This window comes from Balaenoptera musculus, chromosome 11 (assembly GCF_009873245.2).
Source record: "Balaenoptera musculus isolate JJ_BM4_2016_0621 chromosome 11, mBalMus1.pri.v3, whole genome shotgun sequence".
NCBI classification, from domain to species: Eukaryota; Metazoa; Chordata; class Mammalia; order Artiodactyla; family Balaenopteridae; genus Balaenoptera; species Balaenoptera musculus.
In genome coordinates, this window is record NC_045795.1 from 102,757,348 (window position 1) to 102,783,187 (window position 25,840).

At 44.7% G+C, this 25,840-nt stretch overlaps 1 protein-coding gene and 1 non-coding gene across 2 annotated transcripts in view; one reads left to right on the top strand and one right to left on the bottom strand.

Annotated features, from left to right (window-relative positions):
* The window catches only part of KBTBD12 (kelch repeat and BTB domain containing 12), a 56,996-nt gene that overhangs the window by 13,627 nt on the left and 17,529 nt on the right, over positions 1-25,840 (bottom strand). The window contains 1 exon segment of the mRNA XM_036868537.1: positions 3,879-4,076. Within this exon segment, the coding sequence (XP_036724432.1) occupies positions 3,879-4,076 (198 nt within the window).
* LOC118904622 lies at positions 14,977-15,079 on the top strand. Its single transcript, XR_005022070.1, has one exon. It is a non-coding gene; the product is annotated as a U6 spliceosomal RNA (small nuclear RNA).

Below are 25,840 nucleotides of genomic sequence, written 5' to 3' on the forward strand. Positions count from 1 at the left end.
TTATTTCATAGATGTTTTGTCCCTCCATTTTCTCTATTTATTTTTCACTGAAACTCCTATTCAACCATTGGACCTCATGGACTTACTTTCTCTTTCTCTCATTTTCTATCTAATTGCTTTTTTGCTCTGCTTCCTGAGAAGTTTCTTCCACTCTACACTCCAAGTTTTCTATTGTATATATAATTTCTGCTATCATATTTGTAACTCAAGAAATACTTTTAAGTATCCTTTTCCTGTTGCGCTGACAGACGTTTTCTTTCGTCTCTCCGAGGACGCTTCTCCTCCTGGCACAGCCTGTTTCCTCCAGGTGCTTTTCTTCTTTATGTTTTGATTTCTGTCTTTTCTGTACATGCTTTCCTCAAAGGTCTGATGAGCCCCAGCTGTTTGCTCATCTTTTAAGAGAGGGATACCACGGAAGCCTTTTCTGTGAGGTTCTCTATGGGGTGATTTGGCTTTGCCTTATTTTGGGGCTGGTCAGATCCCCAAAGAAGAATCTTCCAGTCTCCTGCCTGGAGGTTATGGCTGCCCACGTCTGGGAGCCAGAAAAGGAAGAAAGCTAATGATCTCAAGATTCAGTATGTAGCTGTTCTCTTCATCTCCCTGTTGTTGGTACTGATTGCCTGCCCCACCCCCATCCTTAGCTTCGGTCTTTGTTGGGGTGCAGGAGGGGCTTTATCTCAGGGTCGAGGGAAGGGCGGGAGATGGGGGTCTTCCTGTTTTGCTGCTGTCCTCGTGTTTTCAGCGTCACCCTCATTCCCTCTTCCAGACTTGTCGTCCACCCCCAAGACTCCCTGGGGTTCTGTGGTTCGTGCTTCCTTTCCTGTTGCCAGGTTAGCACTGAACTGTCTCATGTCTGGGCAGTTACTCATCCATCTGCTTTCCTGCTTCCAAAACTGTGTTGCTGTTGCCTTTTCTCCTCTTCTCTTTGTCTGGCTGTGTTCATTCCATTTACTGTCATTTTCGTGGGACGTGGGAGAAAATGAAGGTGTTCAACCTACTATTTTAACCAATATCCAATTACTATGTTTATTACGTGTTTTGGTGTCTATCTGTCCCATCAACCGTTGAGTGTCTCAAAATTGTAGCCCAAGTGCCTAAACAGTTTGTTTCAATACATTTTTATGGAATTAACTAAACAGATTAAAAGAGTACTTTCTTGACTGTGGTTTTTTGAGTAAATAAATGGGATGAGTAGGTTTGTGTCACACAAGGAGAGAAAATTCAGTGCCTGTTTTTAGGTCTGACGGTGAGATCTCTAGTTCGTAATGGGCACGCTATTATGCAATTGTTCTGTTTTCCGTAAAACCCCATTGACACCTCACTCAGCTAATCCCGGACAATCTTCTGCCTTAAAACCAAATAATTAAAAGGGACTTTGAGAGCTCGCATAGTAAATCCCTTTCCCTCTGGCTGGAAGCATTATTAGTCCATTAGAGTTCCAAGAAAAGACATTGGCTCAGAGCGTGAGTTCAGACATTCTTGAAAAACTGGGGATATCAATTCTCTAACTCAGTATTATACAAAGGAAGATAAGACAAGGAAACAAGACAAAAGAGAGTATCTTCTAGATCCTTAGACAGTAATTACCCCCCACTGCTCTGGAGGTCCTGAGGCCGCCCTCTGTATTCTCTGCCCTTCTCTTCTGGTCAAGAGAAAGCCCGCAGCCAGGGGATGGAGAGCAGGACCCTGGTGGGAGTCGGGGTGGAGTGGGGGATGGGGGGCGAGTGGTTCAGCACCTGGGCGCTCTCCTGTCTCCTCCAAGGCCTCCTCACTCATGGGGCTCCAACAAGGGTCTTTACAAGATCTCCATGCCCTGCCAGGTTTCCTGCTACTGTGACAGGTTACTACCTTTACACAAGCATGTGATGTGTAATATAAAAGATATTAGAACCGTTAAAAAAAAAAGTTTTGGAAAGTTCTCTGAAGAACAAATAGAGAAAGAAAAATTGAAGCTTCTTATCATGGGGACTTTCAAGAATACAAAAATCAGTAAATAAGGAATTCCCTGTCAGTCCAGTGGTTAGCACTCCACGCTTTCACTGCCAAGGGCCTGGGGTTCGATCCCTGGTCAGGGAACTAAGATCCCACAAGCTGAGTGGCACGGAAAGAAAAAAAAAATCTAGTAAAGAAAGCCCCTGTAGCCATTATCCAGCTTTCACAATGATCAACATTTTTCCAACGTTGTAAAATCTATTCTTGCCCCCCATCCCCATTCACTTTTTAAAAAATATTTGCTGGAGTAGATTAACACAAGTTCCAGACAGCATATCATTTTCATCCATGAAAACTTCTACACAGTCTCTCATCGTTCATAACGTTTTTCCTTTTTCTTCCTCTTTCATATAAAACTACAGTGCCATTATTATTGTGACCTGACAAAATTAACCATCCTTAATATCATCTAATACTCCAGTCCACACTCAGATTTCCCAGATTACCTGAAAAATATCTTTCTCCAGAAGATTTGTTTGAATCAAGAGCCAAATAAGGTCCACTCATTGTACTTGGTTCAAATACCTCCTAAGTCTCTTTTAATTTCTAAGGAAAACTTTATTCTTTAACTTACATATAATTATGTGCTTTAAAAATGAAGGGAGGTGTATAGCAGGCTTGGTTTTGCTGCAGGGACAGCTCTATTTTAATTGGGCATGCTTCCAAAATTGTAAGTACTCCTGGGGCATGTTTTTCCTGGATATGTCCTGGCCTAGTACTTCTATTAGGAAGGTTAGAATTAAACTGTTCGTCATTTTTACTGTAACTGCATTCTGCCTTACTTACTGATGCAACTAATCAAACTTTGGAGACAGTTACTTCTTAAATTTGTGCATATTTAAAAATCTCCCTGGACTTCCCTGGTGGTCCAGTGGGTAAGACTCCATGCTCCCAGGGCAGGGAGCCCCAGTTCAATCCCTGGTTGGGGAACTCGATTCTGCATGCCACCACCAACAGCCCGCATGCTTCGACTACAAGATCCCGTGTGCCACAACTAAGACCCGGCACAGCCAACCAAAATAAACAAATAAATAAACAAATATTAAAAAAAATAAAATAAAGAATAAAAATCTCCGTTACTTTAAAAAACTATAAATCCGTACTGTAGATTGCAATGATGGTAGCAATTAGATATGTGGAAGCTGAGTTTGGTAATAAACACGTAGATTAGGTATTATCTTAGAAAGGTCTTTCAAGCAATTTATTTCTCGTGTCAGTAATGGGGAGTAAGAGAGTTTTCCGAGGGCAGGATTTCAGTAAAGATCAATAAATGCAGAGCTAACCCCCCGCGTTTCTGGTCATTCCCCTATTTCCCTGTGTTCTTTATATTTTTATTTATTTAAAAAAAATATTTATTTATTTATTTTGGTTACCCCAGGTCTTAGATGCGGCAGGCGGGCTCCTTAGTTGCAGCATGTGGGCTCCTTACTTGCGGCATGCAAACTCTCAGTTGCAGCAAGCATGTGGAATCTAGTTCCCCGACCAGGGATTGAACCTGGGCCCCCGGCATTGGGAGCACAGAGTCTTATCACTGCCCCACCAGGGAGTCCCTCTTCATATTTTTAAATCTCTCCTTTAGTCCCTACAATCTGGCATTAGCTTTCCCTCCCCCATTTCTCCTCTTGTCGTGTTCAACTCATATTTATTGTGTGTCTGCTGTGTGCCAGACACATTACAGACCAGATCTCACTAATTCTTATGACAGCCCGTGAGGGAGTAGCCCCACTTTGTAGACGTGAAAACCAAGGTCAGAGGTTGGTGAGTCGCCCAAGGTCAACTGGCTTCTGCCAGTGCCCACCCTGCTCTTAGGATTGTTCGTTGGGTCAGTTAGGGAGGTCAAAATCGACATCAAAGGAGGTTACAAAACATTAAAACTCGACCAGTACCTGCTCCGTGGAAGCCCCCGCAGACGTACAGCTTCCCGTCCACGGCTCCTGCATTGGTAGAATTGGTGCGAAGTGAGAGCAGGGGGCTGGGCATGGGTGGGCCCTCCCTCCAGAAGTCCCCGTCCGGGTTGTAGATCTCCACCACGTCAAGGCACTTCCGAACCTGACCCTTGTCTCGACCTGTGCAGCCGATTCCACCTGCAGAGGGTGACACAGAAAGGAGGTGACCAGAGCTGAGACGTCCCCGTGGGCAGTGCCCCCTTTCTGCAGGGTCTGTGTCTCAGGCTCATGGACCTTGGTGTGCTCCTCTTGCCTGGTGCTTCTTCTGAGATAATTTGTAAGCAATGGTAATGTCTACTGTGCACTCCATAGCCAAGACTAATCTCGTTTTATCCATAGTGTTCTGTTTGTGCTCACCCATGAGGCTGATTCCAGCACAGGCTTTATAACCTACAACATCCAACACTGGCTCACACAATGACCCTCCCTTTAGAGGAAGAATTTCCGGTTTGAATGTGAGGGTGACCCGGTTCTGACATCTGCCTTCCTGTTCATTATGATTCCACAGACCTGGCTAGAGAGGCAAACATCCTTTCCATCCCCATCATTGCCAGCCTGTCTCTCCTTCTCTTCTTGTTTATTTTATTTTATTTTTTATTTTTGGCCACTCCGCACGGCATGCGGGATCATAGTTCCCCAACCAGGGGTCGAACCCGGGCCCCCTGCAGTGGAAGCGCAGAGTCCTAACCACTGGGCCGCCAGGGAAGTCCTTCTCCCTCTTTTCTTAAGTGGCAGGAATTTTTCCCCATTAGAGCAGGGCCAATCTTTGGTAAATTTCTGGTTTGGGGGTCAGAGGGAAGCCCCAAACACAAATGCGTGATGCGTCTTCCATTTTTGAGTGACACAGTTCATTCAATAGATATTCCCTGATTACCTGTTACACGCAAGGCAGCATGCTCGCGATGAGGAGCTGAGAAAGATGAGTGAGGTATGTTTCTTGCCGTTAAGAAGTTAATGGGGTGGGGACTTCCCTGGCGGTCCAGTGATTGGGACTTCGCCTTCCAGTGCCGGGGGTGAGGGTTCTATCCTTGGTCGGGGAGCTAGGATCCCACATGCCTCGCGGCCAAAAAATCAAGGCATAAAACAGAATCAATATTGTAACAAATTCAATAAAGACTTTAAAAATGGTCCACATCAAAAAAAATCTTAAAAAAAAAAAGAAATTAATGGGGTGCAAAGGGCCATATACACAAATAAACAGATAGCGACATCATGACAAGTACCTTAAAAGAGATACAAATTACACTCAGAAGTCCAGAGACTGTCACAAGTAGCAGAAATATTATTTACATAATTGTGACTTTTAAGTACAACGCTCCATGGGAAAGTAATGGCATAAGAATTTCCAATCCACTGTAATAAGAAGCACAAGTTTGTAGGTGACCTTTTTTGTACCACAATGAAAGGTCTTAAATGTCAGGGCTATATTTCCTGATCTGAAGCGTGGCTCCTGGGATGGAGGTGAATCCCTGGAAGGAGAGACAGTCCTCTCATTGGTGACCCTCATTCCATGCAGACCCAATCTGGTGACTTGTCTACACGACCAATCAAAGTTGGGAGAGTGCTGGCCTCAGGCTACCCGTGGAGGTCCTGGAAGGGTCAGTGCAGTGGGGTGTGGGTGAGGGCTTGGCTCTGTTGTTTATAGCACACCAAGACCAGAACCGAGACTGCTCTCATCACATGGCCTTTACCCAATGTGTCACTTAGAGATTAATCACGTGACACCTCATGGCATTTCCTCTTTTGTGTTATTTAATTCCTTTCCCATCATCATGCTGGTCGGATGGTCCTTCCGTCCATCATCATATGGTTTCCTATCTTCCTTCAGGGCTGCACCCCAGGACCTAGCACAGTGCCTGACATGTGCGGGTCTGGAATGAATGAACCAGAAAGTTAACTTCTCCTCAGCTTCCTCTGGCCTAGTGGATGTGTTACAGGCTCACTGAGGGCAAAGACCACTTTTCATCTGTCTTATATCTCACAGTGCCTGACACACGGTACTCAGTGAATCCGAGAAGATTGATGGGAACAGCTTATTTTCACCCTGGTTGGGACTCATGCAGACATAAGAGGACTTCAGAGGGAACCTTTTTGTTCTCTTTGCCTATGGAGCCTGACCTGTTTCCTGTCTCAGTACGAACCCAGGGATCAAGGCTATAAACTCGGGAAGCTCTTAGCTGCTTTCCCTCTTTTCCGCCTGGATAAATAATTTAGCCCGTTACCGTGCCAAGTCTGAGCAGCAGCGTTTCCAAGGAGGGGACACGCCGGCCTCAGTTAACTGCACACTCTGTTGTTCACAGGCCCTCTTCCAGTGTGGCACTGGGGCGGCTGGAGGCTTCTTAGTCCAACAAAAAGTGGAATTTCCTATCTGTGGGCCAGGATGGGCTTAAAGAAGAGGATTTATCTGTAGCAGTTGACCATGGCAACCACCCATCAGGTAAGAACAAGATGATTTAGCTACCTGCTCCGTAAGAGATACTATTAGGCTGGTTTATATTACGAGCACTTTAGAAGACCAGTCAGTGGGGGCAAACATGAAATGCAAGTCGCTCAGAGCCAGTCTGGGCACACCCAGCAGCCAGCAACCTGGGCGTAATCAGAAGTTCACATAAAAGCCCGTTAAGAAAGCTTCCCCAACGTAAAGCATATAAAGAATGGGTATTATTCTCTCGGTTGTTGAAATAATTAGAGTGCTTGTCATTTTCGGTTCCCTTTTACTAAGTGTATTTAATTATAACGTTCAGCCCTTACGCTACAAAACTAAACTTTTACGTAGGTGCCCTTTCTGTTTGGTTGTCAGGCAGTTCACAGGCTCCACTCGGGTGACACGGGCTTGCAGGCTCTGCCTTTGTTTCTGACCGTCCGCCCCTGAACACACTCTCTGTCTCACTTGGATGTAATTCTACCACCAAGTACACTCTCAGCACCACTCTGTTACCAGCGACTTAATGAGCTTAAACTGAAAGTGAATGCTGATTAGATAAATAATCAAATAAAAGCACGGTCTTTATTAATAAGTCAGCACCAGCACTACAAGAGAACTCTTTTGATCCTGGGGTAGGATCAGCACATCTTTAGAATTTCAATGAGATACCTCATATCTTTAATTTATATGCCATCAGAACCTCTGAGCCTGACTTTCCTTTATTCAGAAACAGGCAAATAGAAGTTATCTTTGCAAGTCATACCCCAGTGGACCTCCAGTGCAAAATATATACTTTAGTTTTTTTTGGTGGGGTCGGGGGGTGTGGATCATAGAAGAAGATGCTTCTCTCTCCTCTTTCATTTCTGCCAAGATGAAGACCTGCTCTCCTTGTGTTTGGTGGTCATAGAGTCTTTCCCTCTGCAGGGCGTGGGAGGAACCGTCTCCCCACACCAAGCCTGGCCGGGTGCTGACCGAGGGCGGGGGCGTGGTCCTTCCCTGGCATCCTCTAGGACTTGCTGTCCATGGGGCCTTGAACACAGCGGGGCTGGTTCCTGACATCCTTCTCCCTGCAGGCCTGCCTTCAGGTGGCAGGCTTATTCTTTCCTGCCTTCAGGTGGTAGGCTGCACCCCAAAGGGGAGGGTGAGTCTGGAGCAGTTCTGCCCAGCTCCCAAAGTTGCTTGCATGGCTCAACAAGCTTTAATAATATATTCACTGTTGTAAGCTCCCATGGGCCAGGGAAAAAGCATGTGGGCTTTTGGAAACAGACCATGGTTCATATGCCTGTGTCACCACTTATAGCTGGACAACTTTGGTCAGTATAATTTCTCTAAGTCTCAATTTTCTCATCTGTAAGTTTCGGATAATAATTCCAATTTCATAAGTTGTTGCAAAGGTTAACTTAATAGGTAACTATGTAAAGGCGGAGAAGGCTGAGGAGGATGGACATGTGCTGTAAACTATTCCCAAGTACTATGATAGGAATTTCCTTTTAGTTCTTCCCATGCACTCCATGTGATGGTCATTCTTCCTCCTTCGTGTTCCAGGACATTGTGTAAGTAAAGCAGGGCTCACTGAAGCCGCTGGTCTTAGGTTTGCTCGCTCTCAATTTAATTGTCCACTACATCTATGATTGATGGCTGTAGGGGCGAAGCTCTCTTAAATGTTTCCTTTGAGGTTGGATAGAGCTGATCAGAGGCTGAAGGGCTGAGAAATAAGCTGAGCCTTCAGGTGGGGAGAAAGTTTCGCTGACACGATGGATCAGAGTAATGCACTGGTCAAACACTCGAGAGGGATAGGAGCTGTCAGGTGGCAGCATAGGAGACAGACAAGGAGCCTGTGGGCTTCCAGGAGTGAGGCTGCCCCCGTGTCTGGGTGGAGGGGCCGCTCTGGCTCACGTGTGGAAGACGGTCTCTTCACGCTAATATAATGCTCGCGACAATGTCCTTCGCACCCTGGTTGTCTGTTCTCTGGTTTTCTTCTTCACTCATTTCGGAGCTCCAGATTTGGAGCCTAAAGCCCTAGAAGACATGACCTAGCTTCTTGTCCCTTCTTAGTTAACACAGGGCTCTCTTGGGTATTTTCAGAAAAAAAGCCCTTCAGAACAGGGTGGAAAGTAGGCTCATCTGCCTTTTACAAACTTCCGGGTCACGCCATAGGCCTGTCTAGGTGTGTTGGGCTCACAGGACACGGGTGGTGGCACTCTCTCGTGTGCGCGTACCCTTTTCACCCACTAACCCCTCCCTGTCCTTCGCCAGCCTTTTCTTGCTAAGAAAACGTCCATCTCCCTTCTGTTTGCTCCTCAAAACAGACGACCAGGAAAATCAAATAAAAGAGCCCAAAGGGCAGACCAAGTTCCACTGGTTAGAGCCTGGATTTGCTTGATTTTGGAGGGAAACTCAAGTGCTTGAAATGTCGTATCATTTCCAAGAGGAAATGTAGACAGTTGACCAGAAAGTTCTGGCACTGAGCCCTGGGTGCCAAATAAGCTGCAATTACAGAAGCGCTGTCCCATCTGTGGGATTCCACTGATTCCGGATGACCCCTGGGCTTCCGTCCGGCCCAGCCCTGGGCCTCGGATTTCAACGCGCCTCGCCTGTCAGTTCTTTCCAATTCTGGGCCCATCTTTTCCTTGTTTCTTCCCAATCCCACTTCCCCAGCCTGTCCTGCAGGTCCAAGAGCTGAGCCCACAGTGGGGAGGGAGAGCCTGGGGCCGTGGTTGGGAGCCCGAGTGTGGATGCCACAAGCTCAGACTAGTGTCACACTGTCCCCACACCTGCTCGTCACCCAGTTCCGCCAACAGGACCCCTCAGACATCTCAGGCCTGTCCCTCCCCCGTAGGTGTACAGAGCTTTGACGACTGGCCACCGCACTGCCCAGTCCTCACCTTCCTTCCCCTCCCATCTCCCCCCGCCCCCTCACCCCCAGCACCCTGTGCTCCAGGCTCTCCCAGCTTCCTGCAGTTCCCCAAGCAGTGAGGTTATTCATCTCCAGGCCTTTGCTTAGGCTGGTCTCTGCCTGGACTGGCCTCTCCTCCCCAACGTGACAAACTCCTCTTTCAAGGCTCAGCTCAGTAGCCGCCCCTAGGAAAGCCTTCGTACCTCTGCCAGCGGCCATTCCCTCCTGGAGCCTCTGCCGCCCTCTGAGCAGAGATCAAGGTTCCTATAAGTAGTGCTGCTCTTACTTATCTTCGTGTGCGTTTCCCTGTTGATGAGGCTGTGAGTCACTGGAGGGCAGAAGAGTGTCTAATCCACATCTGTGCGCCCCGCGCTTTGCACCCGGGCAGACAGGCAAGAAAACATAACTGAGTGCGTGAATGGACCAGCTCCTCACCTGCATTCCGGGTACTTTTTTTTCTTCTTACGCTCTTTTGTCAAAACAAAAAGCGATGACTAGCTTTCCAGAATGTGTCAAGTGCTGAGTCCAAACAGCTGAAAACTCACTTCCTGTCAGATTATAAACATTATCTTCTTAAGTATATAGGACTCTCAGCCCAGATATGGAGAGAACTTGTTGGTGTCTGTTGTTGGGCTCCTTTTTCCCCCAGGTCTGCCTGCCTGAACAGTCATGAACCTCCCTTAACTTGGGCTGGACATAACCTAACAGGACACAGGCCAAGTTTATACTAATACTTCTCTCAAGTGACCCTGCAAAGAACCATTAATCAAATATATTCCACCCCTTGCAAATGTAGACACACAAGATGTAAAGTACGGAGGCAAAGTATGCATCCTTCTGTTCCCTGAGTTTCTTCTAAAGGAGGCTTGACAGCATGTGCTGAATAACTACTGCAGAAAAAAGGTCTTGGGACTTCCCTGGCGGTGCAGTGGTTAGGACTCTGGTGCTTTCACTACCGGGACCCAGGTTTGATCCCTGGTTGGGGAACTAAGATCCCACAAGCCGCATGGCGTGGCCGAAAAAAAAAAGATCTTAATAAGTCTTTGGTGTATTTAGCTTGTGTGTAAATAAAATGATTTACAGAAAGTGATAATTTGTGCTCATTTCTATATTTACCCAAGAACAGGTGAAGGAAGGGAGTGATTAAAAAAATGATCACCTGTATAAGTTAGGATAAACTAGTTGAAGATAATACATTTTACTCAAAATGACAGGATTTTAAAATAATTGATATCTTCTTCAAAGCATCAAAGTTTTTCCATTTCAAGTCTTCATGCTGTTTTAAAACATATATTATGTTATTCCCTGCCGTAGTGAATTGACGATTCCAGAGTTAACATTTTCTTAAGGATTCAGAAGTAACAATACGATCTGTTTTCACAATATGCTATGGACATAGATGGTTCTATACACTAGGCTACATGGAGACATACCTAAGATTTGCTTTGTTGAACAAAATTCTTGCTATCGGTGTGGCTTTTAGCAATTTACCTCTTTTCATAAAAGCAAAGCATAGAACGTGTATTAGCACAAGGCTTTGGCTGTGTTGCCTTATGCTTTTCTGCAAACATAAACAACAAGTCAGAGGCCTGGACAACATCCTCCTAAGACATTTCTCGTCTGTTCTCAGTAACATTATCTTCTCTGTCCGTCAGGGGTTTTTACACTGTAGAAGCTTCCGAACATTCTCTCATTTCAGCATCAGAAACACTTTAAACTTCTAGTTAGTTTTAAGCAATCTGTAAGCATACTTTGGCTATCCACTTCATATCCGTACTACGTGTTAGAGAATAACAAGTTTAAGGTTTTTTTTTTTTTTTTCCGTAAGACACAGTCTACCGAGAAATCAAAGACAAATATGAAACCATTATAATACAGCATTGCAATTACACATTGATTCAATAGAGTGCAATTTCTCACTAATTGTCACAATGAAATGTGGAACTGCCCACTCTCTGTGAAGTTGTAGGATATCAATGATGAAAATGACTAAAGCTAAGTGGCGATTTCAGAGCCATAGGCAAACTTTGGCCTCTGAGAGTACTTATTTCTGGGTTCCCCACTGAGGGTGCCAGATAATCAAGGTGAAAATCCTTCATAGGATTAACTGCAAATACATTTCATGGACACTGACAGCAAAAACATGGTGAGTCATTCAGTGTAGTTCAAATCCAAGTCTTTTCTCAGAATAAAGCAGACACTGGCATTCCCTGGAGAACTTCTTTGGCCGTTGAAAAAGTACATTTCTTTACTTGTTCAGCCTGAGCTTAAGAAGTGTGTCTCTAAGCCCAGAACGCTCTTGGAGTGAGTTCAGAACGTACCCAACAGCCTGCTCTGATGACCTGTGAGTACAGGATGCTCTGACCAATGGCCTGACCTAGCTTCCTGGAACACACGTGCTGTCCAGGGGAAGACACCTTGCCTCATTCATCTCTGGGTCTCCCCTAAAAGCCAGCTCAGGGCCCGATTATGTACCATAAGCTTAGTCAATATTTTGAGCGTATAAAACCTCCATTAACATGATGTCACCTCTTCCTTTCCTCCCAGTATCTGTGTTTCTCAACGTGCAGTCCTGTAGGCATTCCCACCAGAATCGCCTGACGCTTCCCACAGCTCAGATCCCCAGGTCCCACTTCAGACCCACTAGCCCAGAATTGGCCAAGGGTGAGGGCCAGGAATCTGCCATTTTAATGAACAGCCTGGGTAATCTGAGGAAAAATTATATTTATTAAAAAACTGTTTGGAATTTTATTTATTTATTTTTTAATATTTATTTATTTGTTTGGTTGCGCAGGGTCTTAGTTGTGGCCGGCAGGCTCCTTAGTTGTGGCATGCGAACTCTTAGTTGCAGCAGGTGGGATCTAGTTCCCTGACCAGGGATCCAACCTGGGCCCCCTGCACTGGGAACGCGGAATCTTCACCACTGCGCCACCAGGGAAGTCTCCAGAATTTTATCAAAAGAAAGAAAAAGGCAAAACCTTAACCACGGTGAAACTTGGTCCTTGTATCTCACAACGTAATTCACCTCTCGACTGATCTCTGACATGCATTTACTGCAGTAACTGGAACCCTCTGTGTAACCCCCCTCGTGGTGCGCGGGGGCAGAGCGCTGTCCGCTGGAGAAAACAACACCTGTAGCCGCATGGGGAGACTTGCTATTAGCTGGCTCCTTGGGCAGGGAAGTGAAAAGTCCCTGCTTTAAAAAATTCTCCACAACCTGTAACTCTGATGATTTTTGAGGCTTTTGCCCTGATGGAAGAGCAGGATAGAAAGGTCAATTCAGTCAGCTGACGTTTGTAAGCACCTATCATGTGGAGCAGGCCTGGCGGCTGTCAGAAGAGACACAGACAAGAGTGAGGCAGGGTGTCTGCCCCTCGATGGTCCCAGGAGCATGGGGAGGGCCACGGGCAGAGGCAGAGCAGCCCTGCCAAGAACAGTGCCGTCCTGCCAAGAACAGTGCCACTAATTCACACAAACCACCTCGAGGACATGGCGTTTCTGCCAGACCCTGAAGGATGCGTTGTCCAGGGGCAGAGGCTTAAAAGCAGAGAGAAGAGCCTAAACAAAGTGCAGAAGGGAGGCTTGTTCAGGAATGATCCTCAGAGCCCAAGCCTGGGGCTGGGAGGGGTGTGGCTGCAGAGGCCGGCTGGGGCCAGCCTGAGAAAGGTCTAAACGTTTCCACAAATAGATTCCGGTGCTCACTTTCTATATTTGACTTCACCTGACCTGTCAAACTAAAGCAACTTCTGAATACAATTTGACTTTTTAAAAACACTTGATGGGGGGCTTCCCTGGTGGTGCAGTGGTTAAGAATCCGCCTGCCAATGCAGGGGACACGGGTTCGATCCCTGGTCCGGGAGGATCCCACATGCCGCGGAGCAACTAAGCCCGTGCGCCACTACTACCGAGCCTGCACTCCAGAGCCCGCGAGCCACAACTACTGAAGCCCGCGCACCTAGAGCCCGTGCTCTGCAACAAGAGAAGCCACCGCAATGAGAAGCCTGCACACCGCAACGAAGAGTAGCCCCCGCTCACCGCAGCTAGAGAAAGCTCTCGCACAGAAACAAAGACCCAGTGCAGCCCAAAATAAATACATTTATTTAAAAAAAAATAAAATTAAAATTAAAAAAAAAAAGTTAAAAAAAAAGCGCCACACTTGATGGAAACCCAAATTATATTTATGAATGTACATTGTCATTTCAGAAGCAAGCATAATATATTCAAAAGTGTAACTAATACTATGAGAACTAAAGTTTATCTCACAAAAACATTTTTCAAAGAGAGGACCTCTGGTACCATATTCAAATCAGTATTTTTATAACAGCATCAACAAGAGCTCACAATTGGGTTTAATGAGGTGGAGCCCAGAAGGTTCTGTGTTTCTCAAAACTTTACTAATAGTCTGCATCTAATTCGTTTCCTACTTGATTCTTCATAAAAGTAGGATTGAAAGCCTTTAAAACAAGGAGTTAACGTTTTCTCATAGCAATAGGATATATTAACCTAAAATTTTTTGGACTATCTTTTTAAAGAACTTTTTTTAGAAGATTAAGATATATTTTGGATTAAAGTATTTTGTCTCATAATGAGCTCTCATGGTACAAATGACAAAAGATCTTTCTTAAAACACAAAGCATCTTAAAATGCATGACCTTGAGCGGCACCCTTCTCAGTCTCCTCCCAGAGGATTTCACAGGGTTCTGTCATCAAGACACAGCCCCACTCTTTCCTGCTCTTCCTGAGAAAGGGCTACCCAAGAAAGCTCTGAGAAAAAAGTCAAAATGGAAATCAGCCCATTTTAAATACCTGGGTTTTTAGTGAGGGCCTCATTTATTCATAGGGCTCATATAGACTATTTAAATTATTTTAAGCTTTCCAGGAAGTTACCCACCAGAAGAGCCAGTCGCAGCGTGGGGAAGCTGGTAAAGTGCACACGTAACTGCATGAGCAATAGAACCACTTTAAGCAAACGATCTAGGCATATCTTTTTTTGCATTTTTAAGAAGGAAATACATAGTTTTCCAGGAAAAACCATCCAATAGCTGACTAATACACCCCTTGCTAGTTTGCCATAATTCTAGAAATCATTTTCATCTAAATTCAAATTACTCATGGTATCTGTGATGACATGGTTTTCAAAAACAAGCATTTCCACAGTGAAAATTTAGCGCAGATTTTAACTGAGGCCAACATTCTTAAATCTTTACAACTCAAATTAAATTAGGGTCAGCATTAGCCAGAGTGTCCAGCAGTCTGACGGGTTCACCTTTAGTTCCCATGGAAGAACACATCCTAGACAATATTTTAAGAGTCCCTCCCCACGCAGAAGTGCAGGCTGTGTGAATGTGCACTGGGCCATTGTGTGTGTTTGCAAGGAGAGGAAGCGAAGAGAGTAGAAAGAGACGGTCCTTAGACTCCAAATGCATGAGGACAGGGTGACCCCAGCACAAGGACGGCCCCTCAGTAGGCCACACGGCCAGCACAGAGACCTGTTGAGGGTGGAGCTGGAATACCGCAGGCTACTAGAGGAAGATTTTGAGCATGATTAGGGCACTAGAGTGTAAAAGGACCCCTTGCCACTTACTTCAGTAATAATAGTCACTGTCACTATCATTTATTGAGCACTTAAGTGCCTGGCACAGTATCCATCTCTCTCAAGTGTCACAGCTGTGTTACTAGCACCCTCGTTTTATGAGTGAGGAAAACAGACTCGGCGCGCGCTTCGGCAGCACATATACTAAAACTGGAACGATACAGAGAAGATTAGCATGGCCCCTGCGCGAGGATGACACGCAAATTCGTGAGGCGTTCCATATTTTTATAGCTGATACACTTTGTTATAAAGCAGAAACTAACATACCACTGTAAAGCAATTATACGCCAATAAAGATGTTAAAAAAAAAAAAGAAAAGAAATGGTGGTCTAATCAGCCAAACACCTTTGAAAAAAAAACAACAGACTCAGAGAAGTGACCCAACTTGCTTAAAATCATGGGGTGATAATAAGTTGCAGGGATAGGATTTGTCTGCAGGAGGACCTTTACTTTATTTCAAGCAAAGGAGACACCTGGGAAATCTTTGTATAGATGGGATTAACTCAGAAGGTTTTTTTTTGTTTTTTTGGCTGCATTGGGTCTTCGTTGCTGTGCGGGCTTTCTCTAGTTGCGGTGAGCAGGGGCAACTCTTTGTTGCGGTGTGCAAACTTCTTATTGCGGTGGCTTCTGTTTGTTGTGGAGCATGGGCTCTAGGCGTGCGAGCTTCAGTAGTTGTGGCACGTGGGCTCAGTAGTTGTGGCGCGCAGGCTCAGTAGTTGTGGCACATGGGCTTAGTTGCTCCGCGGCATGTGGGATCTTCCTGGACCAGGGCTTGAACCCGTGTCCCCTGCATTGGCAGGCGGATTCTTAACCACTGCGCCACCAGGGAAGTCCCCAGAAGATTTGTCAAAATATAATAAGGTAAAGGCAAGGGCCATTTATCAGCTGAGCTAGATTACCCCTCATGCCTATATCTACCCCCCTAGTAGTTAGATTCGAGGGCTTTCAGGCCCCTGGGGCTCAGGTGCTCCTGTTACAGTCACCCCTCATTGAACAGAAGCCACTGCACGCCACTAGTCAGAACATGGGTGCAAAGCCTGAACAAAGCCAATGGCAGTGCTGTGACAGAGATCTTGAATTTTATTCTGTAAAAACTGGAGCCACTGTTAAAGACCCGTGGCCTTCTGGCCTAATTGTAGGTACAGTCTGTATGCCTGCACAACTGTCTGCACGTGCAATCTGTAGGTTCAGTTTGCACCATCTTGCGTGGACAGTACGCTGACAGCAGTGAGAAGTGAAGAGACCATAACTGAGGAAAGGAAGAGCCATCAAAACGCAGCAGTCGGTGGCCTTCCAGCTCAGGGGACAAGCAGTCCTACGTAATCAACAGCCAGGGTATGGCACTCACGTTCAGAGGAGCATGATTTTTGATGTTCGTAATGACTGAGTTATTTTTAAAAGTTATTTTAACTTTGAAACGGGACAGATTTGGGTTTGCATCCTGGACTTAATCACACTATTTGTGTGATAAAAATAAACAAAGGCTTTCCTTTGTAGGCTATTGTGAGAACTGAGACCATACATGGACAGCACCTACCATTTAGTAGTTCTTCAACAATTATTGCTTTCCTCCAAAGCCATTTCTCATGAGGCAGAGAAGAGTGTGATAACTTAAAATATTTTTTTCTAGTTAAAAATGTTACCAAAATTTGACACTTAAAGGTGTTGGCTCAATTACTTGGAAAATGTAACTGTATAGACTGTTTTAATTTCCAATGCCGGGAGAACAGTTGCTGCACTACTTAGAACACAGACTGTCAAGGTGGATTATCTGCTCACTGTAAGGTACGTTTTACCCCTTAAGTAAAATGATAAACTTTTTGTAGACAGTGGCCTCGTCCATGTAATCATCTGAGTAGTGCTGGATAAGTAATAGAACACAAAGATTCAAAACGTAAACACCCATAAAGGTGAATCAACAGGAGACTTAAAAAAAACAGACTTTAGGAAACTTTCAAACAGTTTTCTTGGGTACACTCAATAGCTAAGGTAGAGCAAACCTTGTCCTCTCTTTTTGTAAATGGACTGAACCCTGAAAAAGGAGTCTCAGAAAAAATAAGTCGGAATGGAACATTGCTGATTTAGATCTAACATGGGATGAACATTTTCAGAGAGTTTTAGGAAGTAAACAGAACTGGACACACACCCATTAAACTGATCTTAAACTGAGGTTCTCCATAAAACTTCCAGGAGCATTTGGTCCACGGAAAATCCTTGAACTAAAGAGACCACTGCCCAAAGCAAACGCTTCTGCCTAAGACCATCAGAACAAGATCCTGCTAAAACCACTGTCACAATCTCTTTTGTGTATTTTTATTCTTTATGTCTCTGATGATATTTTCCTCTCTCCTGTCTTACTGAGGGATGATGACCATCGTAACTCTATTACTTGGCTCTCCCGAACTGTCGCTTGTGCAGCTAATTGGAAGTATGATATAGAGATAGGCTACACGAATGTTACCAATAATGATGCAATACGAAAATGAAAAACAATGTCCTTGCACTGACACAAAGGGATAACAGTTTTCTTGGGATGTAATAGTGGCAGTTTACCACGAGCCCTGAAGACAGTCTGCCTGTGGCCCCAGTGAGGCTGATCAGCTCTCTAATGCAGCCCCTGCTGCTCTCTTCCTAGGTGGGAGCCAGCCTCTGGGTACCAGTCCAGGGCCCGGACCAGTTGTCCTGTCAGCCTGTTAGTTAGACAGTGTGTCTCAGTGTCCGTGTCCCAGTACCCTCAGGGGTTCGCATCCTCTAACAGGGCCTGAAAGGGCAGGACGAACACTGGTGGAGTAGAGGCCTGAGGCTAACCATCCCATGCATGGCTGCTCTTCAGCTCAGGGGGTCCTCAACAATTTGACCCCTGCTTTGGCTGATGTAGAAAATAGTAAGCCAACCAGTTAAAATTCCTTTGCCCAGATAGTTACGGAAATCAGCAAAGCCTTGGATTTTTCGGTTGCTAACCAAGGGGAGTCTGTGCCATTGCTGACACTTCATTTTGTACCTGGATCAACGCCACAGATGAGGTACAACAATTTCTATCCACGCAAAAAGAAAAGTGGATTATCAAGGAGGGCTATCAAGGAAGACTCAGGCAGTTGTTGGGACGTGTTTTCATGGTCGGACCTGGGAAAATCCAGATGGTGCCTTTAGAGTGTCCTCCACCTCCTCCGTGTAATACTCTGTTACACTTGTATATTGCACAGCTTGATTTGTTTATCTGGAGTCTTAAATCTCCAGAGCCACTGTCCTAACAAATGTTCCAACAAATGACTTAGAGACAAAAACAGAATGGACTTATGCTGATGGACACGCAAACTGAAAATCAGACCCATAGATAAAATCTTGTCTTCAAGGAGAATCAAGCACAGTGGAGGACATCTGGATCACACTCATGGTCTCTCCTTTTGCTTTGGCTGATAGAAGACCAAAGGGGAGAGTGAGAATATATAAAAGGTCTGCACCCCTAAGAAAAAACTATTTTTACTACAGGCATTGTAACAAGCCAACATCAGAACTGGTTTTCAACCTGATTAATCAGTCGGTGACAACCTGCTTCAGTGAACTTGCCTCTGGAGCAGCCGGTCAGGTGGAGCCTTGCCCCTAAAGACAGCCGGTCAGAAGCTGACTCATCTCTGACCCCTCTGCCGAGGCTGACTTGACACTCCTGCCTCTGCAACGAACACAAACCACACGTCTAAGGCTGACAACAACCCACTCCCACCTTTGTGACAACACTAATCCAAAACAAACTCCTGCCCACAATCCTATGATTATCCATCTGCTTTGCCCAATGAGAAGGTCTCTGACCAGCTAACCCTCCTGCACGTAGGTGAGCAATAACGTCAGCGCTTTTGATTTCAGATGCTGAGTGGTGGTCTTATCCTTTAACAGCAACCAGTAGTCGGCATTTAATTGAGAAACAGACCAAATTAATATTCACTGGTGAAGTGAGATACTAGAGCATTAAAGTAACTCCATGTAATCTTTCTCTACCACATTCGGACTCATCCTGTTCCTGGTGCCAAGTGTATCATTCTCCTTTTTCTTCATTTGACTAATTCCTACCTGTGGCGTGAGTTAGTTACCATCCGCATAGGTGTTACCATGTGTCCACAAAGGTGTGCACTTAAGCCCTGTGTATGCACGGTTATCTGTCTGTACCTTGTCCTAGGCCGTCACTCCTCCTGGGCTCAGCGTGTGTCTCCCATCCCTGGGTCCTCAACACTCAGCCCAGGTCTGACACATCTTATGCCCCAACAGGTATTCGTTGAATCAAACTGCAGTATGATAAGAAAACACAGTATCTCTCTGATGGAAAGTATTAGTCTTATCTGACACCCATGTTACTCAATTGAATTTTACCTATTATTTAAAAAGACTTACTTTCCACTGAATTTTTTCTCCCTTCAGTTCTGAGAAGACCTCTCCTCGTTTGCACTCAGCTCCTAATAACTGTTTTCACTCATGAGTCTTGTGATGCTTTTTCTCCCCTCGAGCCCAGGGCTCTTGCTACCTTCTTCCTACTTCCTTCAATGTATAATTTTGAATTTCTACACCATATTTTCTCTCCTCAATATGTGTGTTTCCCCCACCCCTTTACATCTTTCTTACCTTAACAGCATGCTTCGTAATTTTAATTTTTTTAAATTTTATTTCATCGTGGTAAAAAACCTTAACATGAGGTTTACCGTCTTAACAAAATTTTAAGTGCACGATACAGTATTGTTCCTTTTTTTTGCTGTGGTGTGAGGTAATGGGCTCAACACATTTGTTGGAAAGTTCATCTTTCCCCACTGAAATTGCCCCGACACCTTTGTCAAAAATCAACTGAGTGAAAATGTAAAAATTTATTACTGAACTCTTATTTCTGTTCCATTGATATATGTGTCTGCCGTTGGTTCTATACCACTATAGCTCGATTACTGTAACTCTAGGTTTTAAAAGTGGGTTAAATAAGTCCTCAAACTTTCTTCTTTTTCACAATTATTTTGGCTATTCTAGGTTCCTTGCATTTACACGTAATTTTAGGACCAGCTCATCAACTTTAAAAAACAATGAATCTGTAGATCAATTTGGGGAATATTGCTATCTTAACAATATTGAGTCTTCAAATCCATACACAAGGAATATGTCTCTATTTATTTAGCTCTTTTTAATTTATTTTTATTTTTTTCAAACAAATGCAGAAGGAACCACTTTTTAAAATTAATTAATTAGTTTATTTATTTGGCTGCATCGCGTCTTAGTTGTGGCACATGGGATCTTTGTTGCAGCATGCGGGCTTCTCTAGTTGAGGCGCATGGGGACCAGAGCGCACAGGCTCAGTAGTTGTGGTGTGTGCAGGCTTAGTTGCCCCATGGCGTGTGGGATCTTAGTTCCCCAAAAAGGGATAGGAACCACATCCCTTGCATTGGATTCTTAACCATTGGATTCTTTTTTTTTTTTTTTTAACTTTTTTTGGGTTTATTTTATTTATTTATTTATTTATTTATGGCTGTGTTGGGTCTTCGTTTCTGTGCGAGGGCTTTCTCTAGTTGCGGCAAGCGGGGGCCACTCTTCATCGCGGTGCGCGGGCCTCTCACTATCGCGGCCTCTCTTGTTGCGGAGCACAGGCTCCAGACGCGCAGGCTCAGTAACTGTGGCTCACGGGCCTAGTTGCTCCGCGGCATGTGGGATCTTCCCAGACCAGGGCTCGAACCCGTGTCCCCTGCATTGGCAGGCAGATTCTCAACCACTGCGCCACCAGGGAAGCCCCAACCATTGGATTCTTAACTACTGGACCACCAGGGAAGTCCCCTATGTAGCTCTTTTTTAACTCTCTTGGGAGTGTTTTGTAGTTTTCTGTGTATGATTCTCACACTTTTTGGGTTGAATTTATTCATACATATCTTATTCATTTCGATGTTATTGGGAAGTATTGTTTTTCCAGTTTCATTTTTGGAATGTTCATAGCTAGCACATATAAATACAAATAAGTTTTTAAAAAATACTTATTTATTTGTTTGGTTGTACCAGGTCTTAGTTGTAGCTCGTGGGCTCCTTAGTCGCAGCTTGCCTGCTCCTTAGTTGTGGCATGTGGGCTCCTTAGTTGCTGCACATGGGCTCCTCAGTTGTGACATGTGAACTCTTAGTTGTGGCATGCATGTGGGATCTACTTCCCTGGCCAGGGATCAAACCCGGGACCCCTGCATTGGGAGCATGGAATCTTAACCACTGCGCCACCAGGGAAATCCCACAATTAATTTTTGTATACTGATTTTGTATCCTGTGACTTTGGCTAAAATTAATGATTAGTTCTAGTATTCTTTCTTCTTTGCTTTCTTTCTTTTACTTCCTTCCTTTCTCTCCCTCTCCCTCTCTCTCTCTTTTCTTGTAGCTTTCTTAGAATTTTCTACGTGTAGGATTATATGATCTGTGAATAAAGACTATTAAACTCTTCCTTTCCAATCTGTATGGCTTAATTTCTTTTTACTGCCTTATTGCACTGGCTAAAACCTCTGTTTCAATGTTAATAGGAGTAGCAAGAACAGGCACCTGTCTGTTGTTCCTGATCTTAGAAATAAGAGCTGTCTTTCACCACTACGTACCATAGCTGTAGTCTTTGCATAGATACCTTTTAATAAGTTGAGGAAATTCCCTTCTAGTCCTAATTTGTTGAGAATTTTTATTATGATAGGGGGTTGGATTTTGTCAAATGCTTTATCTTTTTTTTTTTAATTTTTATTTTATATTTGAGTGTAGTTGATTAACAATATTGTGTTAGTTTCAGGTGTACAGCAGAGTGATTCAGTTATACATATACGGTACCTGTTCTTTTTCAAATTCTTTTTCCATTTAGGTTGTTACATAATGTTGAGCAGAGTACCCTGTGCTATATAGTAGGTCCTTCTTGGTTATCCATTTTAAATATAGCAGGGTGTACATGTCAATCCCAAACTCCCTAACTATCCCTCCCCCTCCCCCTTCCCCCCTGGTAACCATGAGTTCATTCTCTAAGTCTGTGATGTTTTTGTTTTGTAAATAATTTCAAGTCAAATACTTTTTCTACATCTATGCGATGATCATTTGGTTTTTGTTCTATACTAATATGGTTTATTATATTAATTGAGTTTTTAATATTAAAGCCACCTTGCATTCCTGCACTCCTGAGATAAATTCCACTTGGTCATGGTATTATATATAATAATATTTTATGTTGCTGGATTCAATTCTTTCATTTTTTTTTTTTTTTTTTAAATTTTATAGCTACTTTATTTATTTATTTATTTTTGGCTGTGTTGGGTCTTCGTTTCTGTGCGAGGGCTTTCTCTAGTTGCGGCAAGTGGGGGCCACTCTTCATCGCGGTGCGGGGACCGCTCTTCATCGCGGTGCGCAGGCCTTTCACTATCGCGGCCCCTCCCGTTGCGGGGCACAGGCTCCAGACGCGCAGGCTCAGTAGTTGTGGCTCACGGGCCCAGCTGCTCCGTGGCATGTGGGATCTTCCCAGACCAGGGCTCGAACCCGTGTCCCCTGCATTAGCAGGCAGATTCTCAACCACTGCGCCACCAGGGAAGCCCAAAAATTTATTTATTTATTTATTTATGGCTGTGTTGGGTTTTCGTTTCTGTGCAAGAGCTTTCTCTAGTTGTGGCAAGTGGGGGCCACTCTTCATCGCGGTGCGCGCGCCACGCCTCTCACTATCGCGGCCTCTCTTGTTGCGGAGCACAGGCCCAAACACGCAGGCTCAGTAATTGTGGCTCACGGGCCCAGTTGCTCCAAGGCACGTGGGATCTTCCCAGACCAGGGCTCGAACCCGTGTCCCCTGCATTGGCAGGCAGATTCTCAACCACTGCGCCACCAGGGAAGCCCTCATTTTTTTCTTAAGAATTTTTGATGACATATAATTCTTTTTAGCAGTTTTTTTTTTTTGTAATTTTATTTATTTTATTTTTGGCTGTGTTGGGTCTTTGTTTCTGTGCGAGGGCTTTCTCTAGTTGCGGCAGGTGGGGGCCACTATTCATCGCGGTGTGCGGGCCTTTCACTATCGCGGCCTCTCTTGTTGCGGAGCACAGGCTCCAGACGCGCAGGCTCAGTAATTGTGGCTCATGGGCCTAGTTGCTCCGCGTCATGTGGGATCTTCCCAGACCAGGGCTTGAACCCATGTCCCCTGCATTGGCAGGCAGATTCTCAACCACTGCGCCACCAGGGAAGCCCATAATCATTTTTTATGTTGTTAGACTCAGTTGCTAATTGTTTCGTTTTTTAAAAATTAACTAATTAATTTATTTTTGGCTGGGTTTGGTCTTCGTTGCCGTACGCAGGCTTTCTCTAGTTGTGGCGAGAGGGGGCTACTCTTCATTGTGGTGCGTGGGCTTCTCATTGCGGTGGCTTCTCTTGTTGCGGAGCACGGGCTCTAGAGTGCAGGCTCAGTAGTTGTGGCACATGGGCTTCGTTGCTCTGCAGCATGTGGGATCCTCCCAAACCAGGGATCGAACCCGTGTGCTCTGCATTGGCAGGCAGATTCTTAACCACTGTGCCACCAGGGAAGCCCTCTACTGCCTTCTTGCCTCCACTATTTCTGATAAGTCACTGGCTGAGCGTATTGTTGTTCCCCTCTATGTGATGTCATTCTTTTCTTGCTGCTTTTAAGAATTTTCTGGGGACTTCCCTGGTGGCACAGTGGTTAAGAATCCACCTGCCTATGCAGGGGACACGGGTTTGATCCCTGGTCCAGGAAGATACCACATGCTGCAGAGTACCTGAGCCCGTGCGCCACAACTACTGAGCCTGCACTCTAGAGCCTGCGAGCCACAACTACTGAAGCCCATCTGCCGAGAGTCCGTGCTCCACAACAAGAGAAGCCACCAGAATGAGAAGCCTGCACACCGCAACAAAGAGTAGCCCCCGTTCGCCACAACTAGAGAAAGCCCGGGCGCAGCAACAAAGACCCAATGCAGACAAACATAAATTAATTAATTAATTTTTTAAAAAAAGGATTTTCTGTCTTTCAAAAGTTTGTGTATGATGTGTTATGGTGAGGATCTCTGTGAAGTTATCTTACTTGGGATTTGATGAGCTTCTTGGAACTGTAGATTAATGTTTTTCCGTCAAGTTTGGGAAGTTTTTGACAAATACTCATTTGAAAAGAGATTTCCTGCCCCTTTCCCTCTCTCCTTTCAGGATCCCCATTATACCTATATTGGTAGGTTTCATGTTATTCCGTATGTCTCTGAGGCTCTGCTAATTTTTCGTCAATTTTTTCCCCCTCTCTTCTTCAGATTATATAATTTCTATTGATCTGTTTCAAGTTCACAGATTCTTTCTTCAGACTTCTCAAATCTGCTCTTATTCTAGGATTTCCCTAGAAGATCTCTGTTACATTTCTGGCTCGTTTTCTTATCTGCTGCTGTCCCAACCAGGACTAAAAGCTCAAGCTTAGGAGAGCTGCAGGCTTTTTCCATTTGCCACTCTGAGCGTGGGTTTTCCACCCTCCGCTCCCAAACATATCAGCCCCCTTTGGCAAACAAAGCTGCTAGGATTCACAGCTAGCCCCACTCCAGTAGAACTACCACGCTGAATGCTCTGGGCTGTGAAGTCCGGGCAGCCTCAGGCCAGGATGTCACAGGCTGCCTGAAGACTGACTTCAAGTTCAGCAGTGTCGAGAAATTAAGCTCTTCTCAAATTGTTGTTTATCTTTGGTTGATTTCCAGAGATCTGAAATTGTTGTTTTTGACAAATTTATCTGTCTTTATAGTTGCTTTTTGGGGAGGGGATGTCTCCCTTTTCACTTCTCCATAGCTAGAAGTCTCTTGCTTTCACTTAGATTCTGGCCCACTGAATGTTTACTGCCATAACAGTTCTTAGTTCAGGGGATTTTAAACACGTTTCACCTAACGTTTTTTGGTATTTTCAGTGGGAAGTTCCGTCTAGATAGCTAGTCGGCCATACAGAGAGTGTTAATACTTTGTCAGTTTTTTATGACCGTTAAATGAAATTTTTTATGTAAAGAATTAAGCAAAGTGTAACACGAAGGGCTCAAGGAACTTTAGTTATAACATCTGAATACTTATATTGTAGGGATTTTACATACATTAATCATATCTCTAAGAGGCAGGCATTCAAAGTTCAATATTACCCCCCCCCCCCCAAAAAAAAAGATTTACTAGACTAGGGACATACAGGTAGTAAATGATGGAGTCAGGATCTGGTGCCTTCCCCCTCGATCATACTCCCTCCATGGTGAAGGAGATTTCAGTGGCTGCTCTTTTGGAGTAGCCTGTAGACTATCTAGGAGATCTTAAGGAATTAAATCCAACACAGGTATTAGGGAGCGGGCTCATTGCTATACTAGTTGGCAGTGACTCCAATCACAGTGGGACACATATGGATTCCCAAAAGTAGACAGGGCTTTTGCTAAGACAATTAACACATGAGTGCATGGTACCTGTGTGAGTCATTGAGAAGGTTTTAGGGCTCTGTATGATATTTGCCCACATTCCAGTTATATTTGCAATGAACAATTAAATCTGAACCAAGTGTACCACAAAAATACCTAAACAACTGAAATTCATTCCATTTGAAAGCTTATTCATATATCTGGGAGTTAAGTAGCAAACGTTGGGAAAGTGGAACCTTTTGGATTGAATCTGCCAAGATGGTAAAATTATTTGAGAGACTGTGAATCTGGTCCCCAGCCCTGAATATCCAGAAACTAAATTTGATGCTACTGCAGAAGACTTTCTAATTGATCTCCCCACTAACATTTTCTTCTCACCTTTGATGCGTTCTTTATATCCTCACCTCGGCAACCTTCTCAGGCATTCTCTCATCGTGTTTCTGTGCACCTTCTCACTGCTCCCTCTTGTTCTCCTAATTCTTCATCCACCAGCCTCTGTAATCTGCTCCCATGCACGTGTCCATCTCTCAGCCCCACCTGCTCTTGTGGGCTCATTCACTCATCCTCCTCACATCCTCTACTCCTAGCATCTTCTTCTCACCTCCAAACCTCT